Source organism: Oncorhynchus masou, chromosome 32, assembly GCF_036934945.1.
Source record: "Oncorhynchus masou masou isolate Uvic2021 chromosome 32, UVic_Omas_1.1, whole genome shotgun sequence".
NCBI classification, from domain to species: Eukaryota; Metazoa; Chordata; class Actinopteri; order Salmoniformes; family Salmonidae; genus Oncorhynchus; species Oncorhynchus masou.
Genome location: NC_088243.1, coordinates 77,963,949 through 77,979,485, shown reverse-complemented (window position 1 = coordinate 77,979,485; position 15,537 = coordinate 77,963,949). Strand labels below are relative to the sequence as shown.

At 48.5% G+C, this 15,537-nt stretch overlaps 1 protein-coding gene across 4 annotated transcripts in view; it reads right to left on the bottom strand.

The window, feature by feature from the left end:
* LOC135526642 (glutamate receptor 1-like) overlaps positions 1–15,537 on the bottom strand; it is a 168,638-nt gene that overhangs the window by 95,253 nt on the left and 57,848 nt on the right. For all 4 annotated transcript variants that reach the window (XM_064955155.1, XM_064955158.1, XM_064955156.1 and 1 more), the window contains exon 4: positions 7,966–8,150. In XM_064955155.1, the coding sequence (XP_064811227.1) occupies positions 7,966–8,150 (185 nt within the window). The remainder of the gene's footprint in view (positions 1–7,965; positions 8,151–15,537) is intronic.

The window sequence follows — 15,537 nt, the reverse complement described above, 5'->3', positions numbered from 1 at the left end:
AATACAGTACACTGGACGATTGCTGCCTGGGAGGAACCTCTTATCCACAGTTTGGCCTTTATTGTCAATAATCTTGCCCTGTGGGTAGCTCTACAAACTGGTCACTATCTGGCACAGCCAGAAAGTCAAACTCTGAAACCCTAACTAACCCTAACCACACCATGTGCCTTAATGCCTTAATAACAAACTTGTATGTCGTTTGTAAATATGGATACAATTGTTAAATTACGAGCCTAGTAGGTTTAGCCACGGAAAAAGACAGGAACCTTCCTGCTAGCCATGATTGGCTGAGATAACGGATGGGTTGAATATGCTGAGAGATGAGTTCAGATTGGTAGCTACGTAGCTAGCTTCTGTCTATAACAGGAGATGCTCAGTATGTGTAGATAATCCTTTCTACTACATTTTTTTTGAAAGATATAACGTTAGCCATGCAGAACTGCAAAAGCTTTTCTACAGCTCTCAACAACATTGCTGCGCTATCAACAAAGATCAGTGGGAAAACATTGTGATGGATGACATTTTGCACACAATCAGTGTGAACCAGAGTGACTTGACACAACAACAGGCCAAACAAGCTGTAGCTCGCTACAAACCAAACAGAAGAGACACGCTGCCGTGAAGCCTTCATCCATGTATACTGGTCATTTTCAGATATTATACATTTCAAATGTGGTCAAAGTTGTTTTTCTGCAGGTTAAAGAGTACGGTTAGCTAGCTAGCCAACGTTAGCTTGCTGGCTCGCTAGCTAACATTAAGTGTGCGATCTGTATATATACATTATACATTTCTCAGGAAACCCTTTGCATTGCATAGCTAGCTAACATTGAACCTAGTCGAAGGAATTGTCTGTGGAGCTCCGAGATTGTGCTGAGCCACAGATCTGGGGAAGGGTACCAAAAAATGTTTGCAGCGTTGAAGGTCTCCAAGAACACAGTGGCCTCCATCATTCTTAAATGGAAGAAGTTGAGCAATTGGGGGAGAAGTGCTGACTAAGAACCCAATGGTCACTCTGACCAAGCTCAAAAGTTCCTCTGTGCAGATGGGAGAACCTTCCAGAAGTACAACCATCTCTGCAGCACCCCACCAATCAGGCCATTATGATAGAGTGGCCAGATGGAAGACACAGTTAAAGGCACATGACAGCCCGCTTGGAGATTGCCAAAAGGCACTTAGTGTCAGGATTTGGCCAGGGTTGTTCCGGGTTTTGGTCAGTAGATGCCCCCATTGTGCTTTTTGTCCTTATGTTTTTCCCTTGATCCCCATTAATTATTTGCACCTGTGCCTTGTTTCCTCTAATTGTATTTAAACCCTTAGTTTCCCTCAGTTCTGTGCTCTGTGTTTGTATGTTAGCACCCTGCCCTAGTGTTCTGTGTACTCTTGTCGATTCCGGGTGACGCTCTTGTGGTATTCTGTTTTTTGTTTTTGTTTATTTTTTGTGAGTTTCTTTTGAGGCCTTTTTGTGCTTTTCCTACCACCTTTTGGATTTGCCATTTTTTGTATTTAAGGATTTTTTCTTTATTAAATACACCGTCTTAAGTACTGCTGTGTCTGCCTCATCTTCTGGGTTCTGCTGACTATTCGTGGCTAAGTTGGTTAAGTGACTGTTTCTCACTCCGGAGACCCAGGTTCGAAACCGGGTCCTGACAGAAACACAGAGCCAAAAATGAACCCAGAGGCAGCCAGTTCCCAGGACCTTTTGCCACGCTGTCCCACCACCAGGAGACTGTCCAACGCCACGAAGCCGCCCTGGTTCAGCAAGAGGCCTTAATGGCTAGACATTCTCATCTTCTGTCGGAGATGCTGACTTCCATTAAGCAAATATCTGATCGACTTACCCCGGCAACAGTTCCCGTCCCAGTACCTCAGGTTCACGTACCCATGGCAGTTAACCCCCTGGCTGAACCTCGTCTTCCACCTCCCCAACGGTTCTCAGGTGATCCAAGTGCTTGTAAAGGCTTTCTCACTCAATGTTCTCTCTCCTTTGAGCTGCAACCCTCGTCGTTTCCCACCGACCGGTCTAAGATCGCATATATCATCACCCTGCTGTCGGAAAAAGCCCTGGCCTGGGCTACTGCTGTGTGGGATGCCCATAGTTCCTGCTGTGCCAGCTACTCTGCCTTTGCTGAGGAATTCAAACGAGTGTTTCAAGGCCCAAGCAGTGGTTCTGACTCAGCCAAACAGCTCCTGACTCTCCATCAAGGTTGGCGCAGCGTGACGGACTATGCCATCCAGTTCCGCACGGTGGCAGCAGCGAGTGGCTGGAACAACGAGGCGCTCACGGTGTGCTTTCTGAAAGGCCTTTCCGACACTATCCAAGATGAACTGGCCACTCGGGAACCACCAGACAATCTCGAGTCCCTGATCAAGTTGGCCTCACGCATTGACCAGCGTCTGAGAGAGAGAGAACTCAACCGTAGACCTCTAGCCCCTATCAGTCCCAGCTCCGAGTCCCCACCTTTATCATCGCTGGCTCCACCGGAACCCATGCAGATTGGACGCATCTCCCAGGCTGAGAGAGACCGCCGGATGAGGGAGCGACTCTGTCTATATTGCGGCAAACCGGGCCATTTCCGTTCCACGTGTCCCGGGCTCCAGGGAAACGCTCTGTCCCGTACAGACCGGGGGGAACTGTAACGGGAAACATAACCTCCTCCCATCCGTCCAACTCCCGTCTGCTCATTCCAGTCACCCTCTCCTGGGACAACCACAAGCTTCACCTTCAAGCCTTGGTAGACTCTGGAGCCGCAGGTAACTTCATGGATGGTGTCTGGGCGAAGGAGAATGGCGTTCCCTCTGAACCTCTAAGTGACCCCATGAGGGTTACTACATAGGATGGAAGCCCTTTGGGATCTGGACTTGTCACTCATGTCACTACCTCCTTGCGACTTTTAGTTTCACAACACCAGGAATTGATGAACTTTCATTTGATCTCCTGTTCCGAGTTCCCTCTCGTCCTTGGATACCCCTGGCTTCACAGCCATAACCCTCACATCGACTGGTCTGTGGGCACTATCAAGCAGTGGGGTCCTACGTGCCAAGCTACTTGTATTTTCCAGAATTCCCCGAGTTCTACTCCCGAGTCTTTAGAATCCATCGACCTGACCCGAGTTCCCGAGTGTTACCATGACCTCAAACTGGTGTTTAGCAAACAGAGGGCCACCATGCTACCACCCCATAGACCTTACGATTGCCCCATCGACCTGTTTCCGGGCACTTGCCCCCCAGGGGTCGGATCTTTTCCCTATCTCCACCCGAACGAGCTGCTATGGATACCTACATCAAGGACACTCTGGAAGCAGGCCTCATGCGTCCATCCACCTCCCGGCGGGAGCAGGGTTTTTCTTTGTGGCCAAGAAAGACGGTGGATTACGTCCTTGCATCGACTACTGGGGACTCAATGCCATAACCGTCCGTAACCGTTACCCGCTACCCCTTATGGCCACAGCCTTCGAGCTGCTCCAGGAAGCAGTTGTTTTCACTAAGCTTGACCTGCGGAACGCATACCATCTTGTGCGGATCAGACCTGGTGACGAGTGGAAGACCGCTTTCAACACGCCTACTGGTCACTATGAATACTTGGTGATGCCCTTCGGCCTGACCAACGCCCCAGCGGTGTTCCAAGCGCTCATAAACGATGTGCTTAGGGATATGCTTAACATATTTGTGTTCGTTTACTTGGATGACATCCTCATCTTTTCGAGCTCCCTTCAAGAACACACTAAGCATGTCAGACAAGTACTCAAACGCCTCCCAGACAGCCATCTGTACGTTAAGCCGGAAAAATGTGAATTCCATTCATCCCGAGTACAATTCCTGGGATTTGTAGTGGAACCCGGTCGAGTCCAAATGGACCCTAGGAAGGTAGGGGCGGTAGCGGATTGGCCCACCCCCAAATCCGTTAAGGATGTTCAGCGTTTCCTGGGCTTCACAAACTTTTACCGCAAGTTCATCAAGAACTTCAGTTTGGTGGCAGCTCCTCTCTCAGCTTTAACCAAAGGTGGCAATGCAAGGTTTTTGTGGGGAAGAGAAGCTGAGACGGCCTTCCAAGGACTCAAGCAGCGCGTCCTCTCTGCTCCCATCTTGATACTACCGACTACGGATGAACCATTTGTGGTGGAGGTAGACGCATCAGAGGTTGGTGTTGGAGCTGTCCTGTCTCAGAGGGGTGAAGACAAGAAGCTTCATCCGTGCGCTTTCTTCTCACACCAGCTTACCCCGACTGAGAGGAACTACGATGTGGGGGATCGTGAACTCCTAGCGGTTAAGATGGCATTGAAGGAATGGAGACACTGGCTCGAGGGGGCTTCTCACCCGTTTCAAGTGCTTACGGACCACAAAAATCTGGAGTATATCCAGCAGGCGAAGCGATTGAACTCTAGACAAGCTAGATGGTCTCTTTTCTTCAATCGATTCCAGTTTATCCTCACCTATCGGCCCGGGTCGAAGAATCTCAAACCGGATGCCCTGTCCCGAGTCTACGCTCCTGCCATTCGAGATGACACGGACATGCCTGTCCTTCCTGCTGCTAAGATTGTGGCTCCGATCTCGTGGCAAGTTGAGGATACCGTGAGACGTGCTCAAGCTAGCGAACCGGATCCTAAAGGAGGCCCTGCCAATCGGTTGTTTGTCCACAAGGCAGTGAGGACTCAGGTCCTTCTGTGGGGGCACTCCTCTCGCCTCACCTGTCATCCGGGCGTAGGTCGCACCTTGGAGTTCATCCAGCGTAAGTTCTGGTGGCCTACCATAAGAGAAGACGTTGCCACTTTCGTCAATGCCTGCCCCGTGTGCTGCCAGGGCAAATCTTCTCACCTCCGCCCTCAAGGACTCCTTCACCCTTTACCTGTTCCCCACAGACCCTGGTCCCATATCTCATTGGACTTTATTACTGGTCTTCCTCCATCCCATGGCAATACTACTATCCTAGTCATAATCGACAGGTTTTCAAAGGCGGCCAGGTTCGTCCCTCTGACTAAGTTACCTTCTGCCAAGGAAACGGCTGAGTTGGTAATTAATCATGTGTTCCGAGTCTTCGGCATTCCTCAAGATGTGGTTTCTGACAGAGGTCCCCAGTTCGCCTCAAGGTTTTGGAAGGCCTTCTGCCAACTCATGGGGGCTTCTGCCAGTCTATCTTCAGGGTACCATCCGGAGTCCAACGGCCAAACAGAGAGGATGAATCAGGAGCTGGAAACCACCCTCCGATGTATGACTCGTGACAACCCGTCCACATGGTCATCCTTTATTGTTTGGGCCGAATACGCGCACAACACCTTGCGCTCCTCCTCCACTGGTATGTCCCCGCACGAGTGTCAGTTTGGCTATGCTCCTCCATTGTTCCCGGACCAGGAGGCAGAAGTCAGAGTGCCTTCAGCCTTGAAGTTCGTCAGACGCTGTCGGCTTATGTGGAGGAAGACCCGTCTTAATCTTATGCGTTCCTCACAGAGGTATCAACAACAAGCCAACAGACGTCGCCGTCCCGGGCCTACCCTGCGCCCCGGCCAGAGAGTCTGGCTCTCCACAAGAGACTTACCTCTACGGGTGGAGTCTCGCAAGCTGTCCCAAAAATACATCGGTCCCTTCAAGGTTGCCAGGAGAGTTAACCCAGTTTCTTATCGCCTACACTTACCAAGATCCCTTAAGATTAATCCCACATTTCATGTTTCATTGTTAAAACCTGTTGTTTTTTCTCCCCTTGTCCCGGCAGACAGACCTCCCCCTCCGCCTCGTGTCATTGGAGGCCAGCCGGCTTATACCGTCCACCGGATACTGGATTCCCGCCGGGTGCAGCGGTCCTGGCAGTATCTGGTGGACTGGGAAGGCTACGGTCCTGAGGAGCGCTCCTGGGTTCCTGCCAAAGACATCCTGGACCCTGACATCATTCGTCAGTTCAGGGTCCTCCACCCTGAGAGAGCTGGTAGGAACGTCAGGAGCCGTTCCTAGGGGGGGGATTCTGTCAGGATTTGGCCAGGGTTGTTCCGGGTTTTGGTCAGTAGATGCCCCCATTGTGCTTTTTGTCCTTATGTTTTTCCCTTGATCCCCATTAATTATTTGCACCTGTGCCTTGTTTCCTCTAATTGTATTTAAACCCTTAGTTTCCCTCAGTTCTGTGCTCTGTGTTTGTATGTTAGCACCCTGCCCTAGTGTTCTGTGTACTCTTGTCGATTCCGGGTGACGCTCTTGTGGTATTCTGTTTTTTGTTTTTGTTTATTTTTTGTGAGTTTCTTTTGAGGCCTTTTTGTGCTTTTCCTACCACCTTTTGGATTTGCCATTTTTTGTATTTAAGGATTTTTTCTTTATTAAATACACCGTCTTAAGTACTGCTGTGTCTGCCTCATCTTCTGGGTTCTGCTGACTATTCGTGGCTCAGTTGGTTAAGTGACTGTTTCTCACTCCGGAGACCCAGGTTCAAAACTGGGTCCTGACACTCAGACCATGAGATCAAAAATCTCTGGTTTAATGAAACCAATATTGAACTCTATGGCCTGAATGCCAAGCGTCACGTCTCGAGGAAACCTGGCACCCTCCTTACGGTGAAGTATGGTGCCGGCAGCATCATGCTGTGGGGTTGTTTTTATGCGGCAGGGACTGGGAGACTAGTCATAATCGAGGAAAAGATTAACGGAGCAAAGTAGAGAGAGATCCTTGATGAAAATCTGCTCCAGAGTGCTCAGGACCTCAGAGGGAGGTGAAAGTACACCTTCCATCATTACAACGACCCTAAGCACACACGCAAGAAAATGCAGGAGTGGCTTCGGGACAAGTCTCTGAATGTCTTTGAGTGGCCCAGCCAGAGCCCAGACTTGAACTCCATCGAACATCTCTGGAGAGACCTGAAAATAGCTGTGCAGCAAATCTCCCCATCCAACCTGACAGAACTTGAGAGGATCTGCAGAGAAGAATGGGAGAAACTCCCCAAGTACAGGTGTGCCAGGCTTGAAGTGTCATACCCAAGAAGACTTGAGGCTACAATCACTGCCAAAGGTGCTTCACCAAAGTACTGAGTAAAGGGTCTGAATACTTAAATTTGATATTTCTGTTTGCTTTGTCATTATGGGGTATTGTGTGTAGATTGATAGGAAAAAAATACAATTTAATCAATTTTAGAATAAGGCTGTAAAGTAAGAAAATATGGAAAAAGTAAAGGGGTCTGAATACTTTCCAAATGCACTGTAGGCCAAGGACTACATCAATGTATTTTTACCTGGAGTTGTTCCTACTACTTTCCAACACTTTGTTTTGAAATCTTTGGTTGTTTACTATACTGCCTTACTCCCTCTTTTTAGCACATGGCCTCAGATGTGAATCCTTAAATAGATGGGTGGGGCTAAGGCTTAAGAGGGTGTGAATGATGCTGAATGGGTGTAGACAAAGAAGTGCTCTCCAGTAGGTGTACCAAAACATTAATGGACCATTTTCTCAAAAGTGGAGTTACAAGTTTATCAACTTTTAAAGTAGAATTACTTTCCCATTGTTCCTCAACTGAGGTCACATATAAGCCTATTTTGACTTTGCAGCTGGCCTATCTAGCGGAAAATTGCTCAGTTCTGCCTCCATGGCAAGATTCATGACAATAAACGTCAACCTGTCTCTCTTACCTTCTCTTCTCTCTCTCTTTATTACTCTCTGTCTTTCTCTGCTAGCTTTGTGGTGTTTATTTCACTGAGAATGCATGTTAATTATGTCTCACGTGCAACAGAGTGATGCTTTCTCAAATTTCTGGATTCAATTAATTCACAGAACGCCAAAGTATAACGACCCAAATCATGCCTACCTTTGTCATCTGACAGGCATTTTTATGTGGCACAGTTCTGACCTAACCAGGTCTGGCAAAGTTCTGGCTTATGTATGGTAGCTGCTTACCATTTTTGCCATTGCTGGCCCACTACTAGCGATGCAGATGACTCCTGCAATGTCACAGTCTCGTTACCGTTTTGAGGGTTGAGGTGAGTCTCTCTATCTTGTTACCTTTTTGAGGATGGAGGTGAGTCTTTCGGTCTCACAGTCGATGATGATCTGTCCCTCCTTCCTCTTGTCCAGGTCTTGGAACACCTTGAGGAACGAGGTCTCCGTCATGGTCTCCACGTTGACAGACGTCACCAGCCAGCTCCTCTCAGCAGCCGTGTCCAGGACCTTCTGCAGCACAGACAGGCCTACAGGTCAGGGGCAAAGGTCATGGGTTAGAGGTGAACTATGGCTGTGTTCCATAAGGCATCCTATTCCCTGGTGCCCTGGTGCAGTACATGGTGAATAGGGTGCCATTTTGGATGCATCGAATGACATCATTTACACTGTATGACTGACATATCTTAGAAACCTAGCATCTTGTCCAATAAGCCCAAGAAGCATTTTGCCCACTAAGCCCAAGAAGCATCTAGTCCACTAAGCCCTAGAAGCACCTTTCCCACTAAGCCCAAGAAGCATCTTGTCCAAAAGCCCAAGAAGCATTTTGCCCACTAAGCCCAAGAAGCATCTTGACCACTAAGTCCAAGAAGCATTTTGCCCAATAAGCCCTAGAAGCATCTTGACCACTAAGCCCAAGAAGCATTTTGACCACTAAGTCCAATAAGCATCTTGACCACTAAGTCCAAGAAGCATTTTGCCCAATAAGCCCAAGAAGCATCTTGACCACTAAGCCCAAGAAGCATTTTGACCACTAAGTCCAAGAAGCATCTTGCCCAATAAGACCTATCCATCAATAACAAAGCTTTCATGCTAACATAGACGTATCCATCATAAGACTTTCTCTGACAGCATAGCGATGTAATTTATGATTACCGGCTCCAGAGGGACAGTTCATTATAACGACTGGGATGCTATGTACAGATATGTTGTTACAGCACTTGCTGTTACTCTGAATAATCACTCCACACACACACACACACACACACACACACACACACACACACACACACACACACACACACGCACGCACGCACAAACAAATGCGCACCACACATACCAGGGCGACCACAGGCATAAGCGACATAAGTGGCTGCTTAGGGCCCCTGGCCACAAGGGGCCCCCGACCATTTTTTTATATATGTATTTTTTTGTAACTCAATTGGGGTCTCAACTTACTATTTAGAGTTAAAATCGTAGAATACAGAAGGTACAATTTCAAAATTTGGTTGTGCATCAGCAGTTTTTCTCTTGTTATGTCAGTCACTGAGACTCACTCAATTAGCCCATTTCAGCTAACATTTTTTAGATTGGAAGTTTGTCTAGCCAGCTGTCTAAACTTGTAGTAATCATGACCGAATCCTGACCGGCAACACAGGGCACGTGCCCAGAATCCCTAACCTCCATTGGTCACCCATTGTTTATGTTAGTCATTGTCACTCAGATATCTTACTAACATGGCATAAGTCATGCAAAATGTGTAGAATTGCAGGGAAATAGCTATAAAACTGTTATTTTTTTCTCTTCCCCATGGCAACATGTGTAGAATTGCAGGGAAATAGCTGTAAAACTGTTCTTTTTTCTCTTCCCCATGGCAACATGTGTAGAATTGCAGGGAAATAGCTGTAAAACTGTTCTTTTTTCTCTTCCCCATGGCAACATGTGTAGAAATGCAGGGAAATAGCTGTAAAACTGTTCTTTTTTCTCTTCCCCATGGCAACATGTGTAGAATTGCAGGGAAATAGCTGTAAAACTGTTCTGTTTTCTCTTCCCCATGGCAACATGTGTAGAATTGCAGGGAAATAGCTGTAAAACTGTTCTGTTTTCTCTTCCCCATGGCAACATGTATAGAATTGCATGACGTGTTATAAAACCGCTGGATTTTCTATTTGCTCCATTGTGTAGAATTGCAGGACCACTAAAATGTTTTGCCGCGAAGTGGGATCCCCTAACTAAATCTCACTAAGGGCCCCCAAAAGGCTAGGGCTGGCCCTGCACACACACACAGACACAGACAGTCCCTCAGAGGCACCAATTACATCCAGGCCACTCCATTAAGCTGTCCCCATAGGCTGCTAATGCACTAAAGTATCATGGGGGAACAGGCTAGGGAACCAATGGGCTCGCGGCTCAGAACAGGGACAGGAAATAAGAGGCCATTAGGGAACACATCGATCATGGCTGCAGATTTACAGTGTGGGAGGCACACACACACAGTATCATATTAGACCAATCAGAATCCTCCTGGGAGGGGACAGACAGTTATTCCAGAAGGTAAACAAAGCTTTTACCAACTGCAGAGTGGCGGCCATTACTAAACCAAATACTGAATTATAACAATTACATTATAAGCTAAGCTAATACATGAAGCTGTATTCCACACAGCCAGTCACAACTGCACTAGAGAGAATCATCAAAAATGGCATATGACCCTCTTTACATATTTCACATGCCATATTTGCAGCAGGGTTGTTGGTGTGTGTCTAACTAGTCAGAATTATGTTGAAAGGTGATGGATGCCTGGCTCCGTTGGATGGTTTAGAGGAGAGGTTGAGAAGTGCTTTAAAAGGGGTTGGTGACACCTGATAAATACAATGTGTCAAATCACATAAATCATTTGAGAAATCGGACATAGCTTTAGTTCAGTGGGCAAATACAGTCCAGTGGTGTTCAGAATACTTGGTTTCAAACCCAGCAGCCAATCACATTAAACCAATGACTGCTATGGACAGCAGAGAAATCCATAGACGGAGCTTCTGCTTTCAGGACCATGGTCAACTCCTCTGTTTCAGAGTGGTTTGTTTCAGGCCAACTAACCACTCTGAAACTACAGGACCATGGTCAACTCCTCAGACAGAAAACACTCTTTTCCTTTCTATCTTTTTTTCTTCTCAACCTTCTGTTGTCGTGGTGTGATTCCAGGACCATGGCCAGCTCCCTAGAGCTCAATCTCACAATCTGCAGTCTGCACCCCTTTTCTACAAGAACACACACAATTATTCTAGTCAAAGTAAAACCTGTCTGCCCCCTACTCCCTGAAATAGAACAAGGAGGTTGAATCGGAAACACAAATCTGAGTCTGCACACCATGAAAAGAACCCTCATAAGAACTAATAACGGAATCTGGCCCTCAAAATAACTAATAATGGAACCTGGCCCTCATAAGAACTAATAATGGAATCTGGCCCTCATGTGAGTTAATAATGGCATCTGGCCCTCATAAGAACTAATAATGGAATCTGGCCCTCATAAGAACATATAATGGAATCTGGCCCTCATGTGAACTAATAATGGAATCTGGTGCTCATAAGAACTAATAATGGAATCTGGCCCTCAAAATAACTAATAATGGAATCTGGCCCTCATAAGAACTAATAATGAAGCTGGCCCTCATAAGAACTAATAATGGAATCTGGCCCTCATAAGAACTAATAATGGAATCTGGCCCCCATAAGAACTAATAATGGAATCTGGCCCTCATAAGAACTAATAATGGAATCTGGCCCTCATAAGAACTAATAATGGAATCTGGCCCTCATAAGAACTAATAATGGAATCTGGCCCTCATAAGAACTAATAATGGAATCTGGCCCTCATAAGAACTAATAATGGAATCTGGCCCTCATAAGAACTAATTGGACTAACACATGGAGAGGCCGACACGTGGGAGGAGAGAGAGACAGATCATTTCATTTATTTTTATTCACTAAAAAGGGCCACTTTGTGAATATTGTTTATGAGGGTGTTAATGGACGTGAACATTTGTTTTCACTGTTTCCAGGCATCTGAAAATAAAAAGAGACACACTTTAGAAGTTAACAGCTGATGCTCAGTAACACATCTACACAGATGTTATCTGGGGAGAAAATAGTTTTAAAATCCCTGCGACTGCAAGAAAATGGCAACACTCAGAGATGTATCTTTATGTTCACTCGGTGCATACCAAATGGCACCCTACTCCCTTTATTGTGCACTACTTTAGGAAATAGAATGCAATTTGGAAAGGAGACTTTCCAGTTAAAGCGCTTAAAAAAGTAATATTTGTAAAGAGAAGTTCTAAATGTATTCGACTATAAAGCTTTTGGGCTGTGATGGAAGATGGTAATATGAAGAAGGATGTGCTCAAAATCAACAAAGATTCTGACATGTGTCAAGGTGCTGAAATGTGTGCAACAATGAATACCTGCATGAACACAATGACCCATGCAAGCATTCATGCACAAACGTACGCACACATTCTCTCACACACACACACACACACACACACACACACACACACACACACACACACACACACAAATGTATGGATACCTTAATCTCTCCCCCAGGCATTCAACTTTAATCCACATTCAGGCCTGCATAGCAATGGATTGTGACTCCCAGACCAGTCTACCAAAGAGAGAGCACTGCTGGGGGACTAAACACAGACTGCTATAATCTACACTGACAAAGGTGCCTGTCTGTATACCTCTATTTAGCCTTGTGATAGGGAACAAAGTGCTGTCTGTATACCTCTATTTAGCCTTGTGATAGGGAACAAAGTGCTGTCTGTATACCTCTATTTAGCCTTGTGATAGGGAACAAAGTGCTGTCTGTATACCTCTATTTAGCCTTGTGATAGGGAACAAAGTGCTGTCTGTATACCTCTATTTAGCCTTGTGATAGGGAACAAAGTGCTGTCTGTATACCTCTATTTAGCCTTGTGATAGGGAACAAAGTGCTGTCTGTATACCTCTATTTAGCCTTGTGATAGGGAACAAAGTGCTGTCTGTATACCTCTATTTAGCCTTGTGATAGGGAACAAAGTGCTGTCTGTATACCTCTATTTAGCCTTGTGATAGGGAACCAAGTGCCATCGACAACGGCCTGAAGACACACAGCTGCACAGGCACACACATACACACACACACGCATGCAAGCACACACACACACTATAACCGAACAAACACCAATTTTTCTTACAGGCTTAAAATAACCCTTTGGACAAGGCAGCTGGAGAATAGTATCCAGGCAACAGGAGGCAATATGGATGATGATATGGATTCCAGAACTCTCCATCCCACCGCTCAATTATACACACACACACACACACACACACACACACACACACACACACACACACACACACACACACACACACACACACACACACACACACACACACACACACGCACACACACGTGCACACACACGTGCACACACACACGCCAACACACAAACAGCAGGGTTAATGGCAATGCAGTCCCTCACTGGCCGATAAAGGGATCATAAGAGATAAACACATCACTGGGACATGCATGGCGCTCTAGCTATCATGGCTTCTATGAATCAAAAGGATCAGTCCTCTGTGTGAAACCCCCTCTGTCACAGTCCTGTTGTGTGTCCAGACAGACTGACAGAGTGACAGTTTATCAAGGTCTCACAGTTGTCATTAAACTGGCTTTATTTCAGAGAGTGTAACATCACTCCGCAGTCACAGCACACACAAAGAGACATGCACACACGCAAACAAGAATGCATACACACACAAATACATAAACACGTAGGAATGCACACACACACTCCAGCGTATGCAGGAGTTTAGTGTAGCTTGACAGTTATGCTCTGAAACACACAACACCTGAGACAGATGGCACAGCATTATACGTAGGCTACAGCTGATTGGCTGGGAGGGGAGTGTGGGAGGAGGGGAGGGGAGGTGAAAAGAGGGGAGAGACCGGGAGGAGAGGATGGGAGAGGAGGCGAGAGACTGGGAGGAGAGGAGGGGAGAGGAGGGGAGAGACTGGGAAGAGAGGAGTGGAGAGAAGGGGAGAGAGTGGGAGACTGGGAGGGGAGATGAGGGGAGAGACTGGGAGGAGAGGAGGGGAGAGACTGGGAGGAGAGGAGTGGAGAGATGGGGAGAGACTGGGAGGAGAGGAGGGGAGATGAGGGGAGAGGAGGGGAGAGACTGGGAGGAGAGGAGTGGAGAGATGGGGAGAGACTGGGAGGAGAGGAGGGGAGATGAGGGGAGAGACTGGGAGGAGAGGAGGGGAGAGGAGGGCAGAGTCTGGGAGGAGAGGAGGGGAGAGACTGGGAGGGGTGGAGGGGAGAGACTGGGAGGGGAGAGACTGGGAGGGGAGAAACTGGGAGTAGAGGAGGGGAGAGACTGGGAGGAAAGGAGGGGAGAGACTGGGAGGAAAGGAGGGGAGAGAAGGGGAGAGACTGGGAGTAGAGGAGGGGAGAGACTGGGAGGAGGGGAGAGGAGGGGGTGAGAGGAGCTGAGAGACTGGGAGGAGAGGAAGGAGGAGACTGGGAGGAGTGGAGGGGAGAGGAGGGGAGAGACTGTGAGGAGAGGAGGGGAGAGGAGGGGAGAGACTAGGAGGAGAGGAGGGGAGAGACTGGGAAGGAGTGGTGGGTAGAGGAGGAGAGAAACTGGGAGTAGAGGAGGGGAGAGACTGGGAGGAGAGAAGGGGAGAGACTGGGAGGAGAGGAGGGTAGAGACTGGGAGGAGTGGAGGGGAGAAACTGGGAGGAGTGGAGGGGAGAAACTGGGAGGAGTGGAGAGGAGAGGAGGGGAGAGACTGGGAGGGGAGGAGGGGAGACACTGGGAGGAGAGAAGGGGAGAGGAGGGGAGAGACTTGGAGGAGAGGAGGGGAAAGACTGCGAGGGGAGGAGGGGAGAGACTGGGAGGAGAGGAGGGGAGAGGAGGGGAGAAACTGGGAGTAGAGGAGGGGAGAGTCTGGGAGGAGAGAAGGGGAGAGACTGGGAGGAGAGGAGGGTAGAGACTGGGAGGAGTGGAGGGGAGAAACTGGGAGGAGTGGAGGGGAGAAACTGGGAGGAGTGGAGAGGAGAGGAGGGGAGAGACTGGGAGGGAAGGAGGGGAGACACTGGGAGGAGAGAAGGGGAGAGGAGGGGAGAGACTTGGAGGAGAGGAGGGGAGACACTGGGAGGAGAGAAGGGGAGAGGAGGGGAGAGACTGGGAGGAGAGGAGGGGAGAGGAGGGGAGAGACTGCGAGGAGAGGAGGGGAGAGACTGGGAGGAGTGGAGGGGAGAGACTGGGAGGAGAGGAGGCGAGAGACTGGGAGGAATAGAGGGGAAAGACTGGGAGGAGAGAAGGGGAGAAACTGGGAGTAGTGAAGGGGAGAAACTGAGAGTAGAGTAGGGGAGAAATTGGGAGGAGTGGAGGGGAGAAACTCGGAGGAGTGGAGGGGAGAAACTCGGAGGAGTGGAGGGGAGAGGAGAGGAGGGGAGAGACTGGGAGGAGATAAGGGGAGAAACTGGTAGGAGTGGAGGGGAGAGACTGGGAGGAGAGGAGGGGAGAGACTGGGAGGAGAGGAGGGAGATACTGGGAGGAGAGGAGGGGAGAGACTGTGAGGAGAGGAGGGGAGAGGAGGAGAGAAACTGGGAGTAGAGGAGGGGAGAGACTGGGAGGAGAGAAGGGGAGAGACTGGAAGGAGAGGAGGGTAGAGACTGGGAGGAGTGGAGGGGAGAAACTGGGAGGAGTGGAGGGGAGAAACTGGGAGGAGTGGAGAGGAGAGGAGGGGAGAGACTGGGAGGGGAGGAGGGGAGACACTGGGAGGAGAGAAGGGGAGAGGAGGGGAGAGACTTGGAGGAGAGGAGGGGAAAGGAGGGGAAAGACTGCGAGGGGAGGAGGGGAGAG